Genomic DNA, 6894 nt, shown 5'->3' on the forward strand with positions numbered 1-6894 from the left:
TAAAATACATATATATATTTTAAATGGGCATAGCAGCACTTACAAAAATACCTCTGGACCAAGGACCTCATGTTGTGAGTGGGCAAGGGATGAGACAGTAACACTCATGGAGTTCCTGTAGGGCTAGGTGTTGACTGCTCTGAGCACCCAAAGCAGCTGGGAAATCAAGGTATTTCCATCCTAGAGGGCAGCCGAAGGTGAAAGGTCTTGCCAGAACCAGCTCGCAGGTGTGGAGCAGACCACCCCTGATCCAGATGCCACTCCCTTTGATACAGCTTCAGCTCTTGGAATATATGCAGTTGGGGGTTGGTCACACCTCTGGTCACCAGGGTAATGTGGGGTACAAGAAAAAAAAATCTCACCTTTCTCTCTGCCAATAAACAGTAGCTTCAGCACCAAAAAAACCCAACCCTCTGAGGAGTGGAAGTGGTTGGCAAATGAACGTAGAAGGCACTTGTTATTTGTGTAAAAACAGAGTAATCTTTACAGGAGCAGATCATCAGGTCTTTTCTACTATGAAGCTTTTTGTAGACTGGAACAACCACCCTTTTGGTTGAGCTTTCAGACAGGTGTCACCTGCCCGCCTGAGCTCTTACATTAAAGCTGCTTGTTGTTACACTAAAGAGCCATCAAGTAGCTTCTAACTCTTAGGGATCCTGTGAGGGTTTCTGAGGCTGAACATTTTTACAGGAGCAGACTGTCTCATCTTTCTCTTGGAGAGCAGCTGGTGGGTTCAGACTGTGGGTGTTGTGGGTAGTAGTCCAGTGCTTATTCTACAGAGCTACTGTGCTCCCCCAGCGCTTAGCTTACATTGTATTCAGATTGAGTCTGAGTACATAAGAGTAGGAAAAAGATTATTAAGAGTAGAGTCCTGGTGTGGTGCTGTAGTATAAGTACTGGGCTGCTAACTGCAAGGTTGACGGTTCTAATCCAGTCGCTACTTCTCAGAAACCCTATACAGGGTTGCTATGAGTTCAAACTAAGTTGAAGGTACTTAACATCAACAACATTAAGAGTGCTTGTCATAAATAAATTAAAATGTATTTAATAATTTAAAGTGCATTGTCAGATCTGGAAAAAAAATAGTATTTAAAATGTATGAGGACGATTTAGGTAGGAAGATGTGTTCTGGAACGATACATTAAATGTTGCTATTTTTAATAGCCGCTCCTTAGAAACCCTACACAGGGTTGCTGTGAATCAGAACCAACTCAAAGGCATTTACCAACAACATTTTTATCTGTAGTTCTTGTGTGGCACTGTAGGTTAAGCACTGGACTTCTAACTGCAAGTTCGGTAGTTGAAACTCACCAGGTGTTCCTTGGAAACGCTCCCAGTTGGAACTGACTCTTTGCCAGTCAACAACAACATTTTAATTTACTATGTTCCTTATGTATCTTGTATGCAACGTTGACATTTTGAATTACAAGTTTCTTCATCAAAAGGAGAAATCTATTTAAAAACCCTACATTTTACGATTAAAACTGCTTATTTTAGATCATCTCCTGTACACATCATAGCAACTAGCAAAAGTTTACATTCCTATGCACGCCCTCCACCGGTGTCCTCCTCTTCTAAGAGTGAACCAGCTTTCCCTCATCACCACTGGAAGGGTGAAACGCCCGTCAGACATGAAAGGGTGAGTCTGTTTCTCTGCTTAAACTCTTACACAGTTTGCACAGCAGTTGAAAGAGATGAACTTTCCCCTTTAAGAAATTCTTTTAAAGCATATACAAATGGGAAATAGTAGCTGTCACTGTTCTGGATGTGATTTTACATGTAGCTCTATTACTGGTTTAAGAAAAAGAAAAAAAAAATGAGAGCATGCATTGAAAACTTCCATAAGTTTCTATAAGCTTTAGATTTTGAAGGCGTTGTATTTTTCCCTTCACTTGGAATGACCAAGTTATCCATTAATGTGTTGGAAGTAAAAACAAGTATTAACAAAATAGATTAAAAACTCAAAGTAAAAATGTTTGTAATATTTTTCTCACTAGGCAAATAGTGAGTCAGAATCTGGCATTTTCTGCATGTCCTCCCTCTCGGATGATGATGATCTGGGATGGTGCAATTCTTGGCCTTCAACTGCTTGGCACTGTTTTTTAAAAGGTAAAAAAATGCTTGAATGTTTCTCAATCTCTTTGTATAACACATTGGTCACCTATTTACATTTGTCTTCTACTTAAACTTCAGGCACACGTCTGTGCTTTCATAAGGGAAGCAATAAGGAATGGCAGGATGCTGAAGATTTTGCTAGAGCTGAAGGCTGTGATACTGAGGAAGATCTCCAAATGGGCACTCCCAAGGTACGGCTCAAATATTTTCACAGTCTTTGGAAGTCTTTCCAAAGGAAACCTAAGGCTATTGTTAGCCTTTAGCTCTAACCTCCATAGCATTCATACTGAGACCAATTTAAGTAGAGGTTTTGTGAATGTCCTTCATTGCCTAGCTTAATGGCAGAGCAATAGTGACTGTCTTAAGTATTTTTTCCTATATGCGAAAAAAAGTGCTTCTTAGCACTTTCCATTTTACACTGGGCAAAACTAAAGGGGCATTTAAAATAAATGAATGAGCCTTGTTTCAGATCATCTACAAAGGGGTTAATTTCCCTTTGAATAATTGAAAGTTAATGATATGATTAATGTTTAAATGAGTCCATAATTCACTGGCATTTTGTAAGTCATGCACAAAAGCAGTAGTGAGAAACATTTAAATAAACATCCATTGAATCCTTTTACTTTGAAATTGTAAATTTCTTCATCTCTACTATTTGTTGTTTTTTAATTGTTACGTGTTAAGTTGAGTTGTTGTTAAGTGCTGATGAGTCGGTTCATAGTGACCCTGTATAGGGTTTCCAAGGAGCGGCTGGTGAGTTTGAACCACTGACCTTTTGGTTCAAACCAACCTTGCAGTCGAGTGCCTAACAGGCATGCAAAGTGTGTTCGTTTAAAAGTCCTCTTTGATCCTCCTTTGGATCCTTACCATTGAATTGAGTCTCTTAAGCAATATGGTCCTGACTTAGCTGCCTTCAATTTCCCCATTCCAAGACAGAATCCAGTTCAGCCTCTACCACTCTACTGAAATTTGTCTCAAAAGTCTGTATGTAGCTTTATACTCACTTCTGTTTGATAGCTCTGCAACATTTGACACAGTGGATTGGTAACCATCCTGAAACTGTTCCCTTGAGTTGTAGATCAGCAGGACAGTACCCCAGTTGACCTTCTAATTCCTCAGCCTGCCCATGCTGTTGAACGGAGCATAGGGTCCTGCTGCTTCTGCCTCATCACCAGTGCTTCTCTGCTGTCAGCTGCATGTTGGTAGGAGGCTGGGGAAAGCAGGCCGAACTTGGAGTCGGGAAACCTGGACTCTCTTTCCAGCAACTTTGTGGAACTGACCTTGAACAGACTGTGACCGTCTCAGGGTGTTGGCTTCCTGATCTGTCACATGGGATTGGATGAGTTTCAGTCTGTGTAGCTTTAACTAGAGTTGTTAAGTGCCCTCAAGTTGGTTCCCACTCACAGTGACGCTGTATCTAGTTTCCAAGGAGCGGCTGGTGGGTTTCAACCACAGACCCCGTGGATAGGAGTCCAGTGCTTATCCTACAGCACCACACCAGGACTCCTTAACTAGGGTAGCTCTCAGAATTATATTGCTATTGTTAGGTGCCATTGAATTGATTCTAACCTAATGTAATAGAGTAGAAGTGCTCCAAAGGCTTTCCTAGGTTAAAATGTTTATAGAAACAGATCATTGGGTCTTTTGTCCTGAGGAGTCTCTGGTGGGGTTCAAACTGCTGGTCTTTCATTTAGTGGTTGAATGTTTACACCACCCGGGCTTCTTTGTAAGAATTATAAAATACTGTAATTCATGTAGGAGTCTTGGTGGTTCTGTGGGGTAAGTATTGGAATGCTGACTGCAAGCTCAGTGGCTGAAGCCCAGCAACCGCTCCTGGAGAGAGAGTTACAATGTCAGACACTAGGAGCAGTTCTACTCTGTCCTAGGGGGTTTTGGTTTTTGGTAATTCATTTTTTTAACAAATATGTCTATAGCCCTTAATCTGCAAATTTCCTGTTGCATGTTAAACATCTCTATGTGAATATCAATCAGTTCTTCTAACTTTGCTCAGGTCACCAAAACTTAGACGCAGCATTCTTTTCTTCCTTATCCTGACTTATTCTTTCCCTAGTCTTTTAATGGTATGGTTATCCTCAATTCCCATATTCAAAAACCACAGAGTGATCTTTTATAATTCCCATTTCCCATGCATAATCAGTTGAACCAATCAATGTATTTCTGTCAAGATTTTCTATAGTCATTCTTCTCTTCACTCATTACGTTGTTCAGTCTCTGGTTGAATAATGATTAGATACCATAGCTGGCCATTAGCATGTTTGTCCCTTTTGTTTTCTGAGTCTAAGGATAGGGGGTTGTGTCTCATTCATGTTTATATTTCCAGAGCCTAACACTTGGCACATGCTAAGTGCTCAATAAATATTGTTTGGATTTAAATTGAATCCAACTCTACTACCACTGCCTTAGTTTAGGTTTTATTTACTTGTTTATTTAGGACTGTAGTGGGGTTCGTTCCCTTTATGTCCTCAAGTAATTGAATGCTTGAGGTGTACTTACTTTAGTCTGTAGTCATAGTTGTCATTTAAAAATTGATGGTCATATTAATAAAAATAGTTGAATTGATTAACCCTCTGAAAAGAAACTTTAGTACTTTGCACCTCTTTGATATCTTCTTACTGACTGCCTCCCCCCATTTTCAGTCTGATTTGCCCCAACTCTGAACTCACCTAGAACTTTTAGCAGATAGGCAGCACTCCCCAAGCAAGTGCTTAGTTACAACTGTGCAGGTGCAAAGCCATGGCCCTCTAACACCTTTCAAAATTTCATTCTTCTTTTAAATACCAGTTCAAATGAAATTGAAAATCCTCACTTTTGAGATGAATACCTCCTTTATTAAACTCCATTAGCATTATTTATACTTGAATTAAAGTGCTTATTCCAATTTGCATTATATTACAGTGATTTTTACATGTGTCTTTCTTCACTACTGGATTGTAAGCTCCTTGAAGACAGATATCCTGTCTTGCTCATTTTTACCTTTCCACAGTCTTGCACATAATAGGAACTTCATTATCTGTTGAATTCTAGATTTCCAATTCATTCCCTCTATGCATATGTTTTCAGGGCTATGGTTCTGATGGTCTAAAGTTGTTATCACATGAAGAAAGTGTATCATTTGGCGAGTCTGTACTGAAGTTGACTTTTGATCCTGGTACAGTAGAAGATGGTTTACTTACCGTAGAGTGTAAGCTGGACCACCCTTTCTATGTTAAAAATAAAGGTAGGGCTTCAATTGAATTCTTAGTAACCTTTTAAGAAAAGCTTCCTAGTCCTTAATTATGTCTTAAGGCTTTGATGAATTAAAAGTAAAAAAAGGGAAATTTTCTTCAAAATTTAATAACATTACTGTAGGAAATGCTTGTACTAAATACCAAATGATGCTTAAGTATGTCGGCAGTAGTCAGGTGGAACTCTACTTGCTTGTGAGTATGAGAAATTTTCTACTCATGGAGCAAACATTCATGTAGTAAGGCTCTAAAAAGTAATTCAAGTTTACAACATACTTGGTAGCTCTAAGCCTAGATGTGATTACCTAAAATACTCCATTCCCCAAACTATACCCAGATAACAGAGCTTACTGTAGTATGCGTGGTGGTGTTAAGTGCTATCAAATCAATTCCAACTCATAGTGACCCTGAATAGCGTTTCCAAGGAGCCACTAGTGGACTTGAACCACTGACCTTGCAGTTAGCAGTCTTGTGCTTATCCTACCGTGCCACACCAGGACTCTTTTACTATGGTAGCATCATACTATGGTAGCATCATATCATGCATCACTGTCTTGTCCATTAAAAGATCCTGGAGTAACAAGTGGTGCAGACATAGCATGGTAGACTACTAACAGTAAGTTCAGCAGTTCAAACCCCACCTGTGACCCATGAAAGAAAGGCCTGGCTTGTAATCTTCCATAAAGATGAGAGCCAAGAAAACCCTACAGAGCAGTCCTACTCTGTAACACATGTGTTCTCCATGAGTTGGAATTGAGTCCACAGAAACAGTTTCATTTTAGTTTTTATTTTTTAGAGTAATGAAAATGCTGATTAATAGGGACTTATTCGGTGAAATGCTGAATTAAGCAAATGCAATATTGCTTTGAGGCAATACTTGCCTAGTACTTACTTTATTGCAATGATTCATGACTTATGTTAGAAAATCTCTTGGGACTTAATTGAAATAAGAACTTTTTATTTTAAAAATGCAGAAATGATATGTCTGTTGTATAACAAGTAATTGGGGTGCTTTCTGTCAATCCACATGCTCTTTTGTGACTCTTGTTCAATTTAACTTTAGGTTGGTCGTCATTTTATCCAAGCTTGACTGTGGTACAGCATGGCATTCCATGTTGTGAAATTCACATTGGCGACGTATGTCTACCTCCTGGACACCCCGATGCCATTAACTTTGATGATTCAGGTGTTTTTGATACATTTAAAAGGTAATATTGGATAAATATTTTCTTCTTTCATATAAGGCTTACCTTTAGTTTTGCTAATTATTGCTAAGGCAAATCCTGTTTTGGTGATGTAGGATTTAGGATAAGCACTTGATTTCTGAAAGCAATGTCGCCTCAAACCAATGAGCTGCTCGTCGGAAGCCCTTCACAAGATTGCTATGAGTCGGAACTAACTCCATGATACTTAACAACAACAACAACAGCATTTAAAAATTAAAAATTTGAGAATTATAAAAATATTACTTAAAAGAAAGTACAAATGTTCTCCCATGTTCTGCCCACCTGGGGTCAGGCTTGCAGGGTGTACC

The 6894-nt window shown here is 39.2% G+C and overlaps 1 protein-coding gene across 1 annotated transcript in view; it reads left to right on the forward strand.

Moving 5' to 3' along the window:
- HBP1 (HMG-box transcription factor 1) overlaps nt 1-6894 on the forward strand; it is a 37849-nt gene that overhangs the window by 16330 nt on the left and 14625 nt on the right. The window contains exons 4-8 of the mRNA XM_006859268.1: nt 1498-1639; nt 1998-2109; nt 2194-2306; nt 5197-5353; nt 6424-6568. Of these exons, the coding sequence (XP_006859330.1) occupies nt 1498-1639; nt 1998-2109; nt 2194-2306; nt 5197-5353; nt 6424-6568 (669 nt within the window). The remainder of the gene's footprint in view (nt 1-1497; nt 1640-1997; nt 2110-2193; nt 2307-5196; nt 5354-6423; nt 6569-6894) is intronic.

The sequence above is a fragment of the Chrysochloris asiatica genome, unplaced genomic scaffold (genome assembly GCF_000296735.1).
Source record: "Chrysochloris asiatica unplaced genomic scaffold, ChrAsi1.0 scaffold00032, whole genome shotgun sequence".
NCBI lineage: Eukaryota > Metazoa > Chordata > Mammalia > Afrosoricida > Chrysochloridae > Chrysochloris > Chrysochloris asiatica.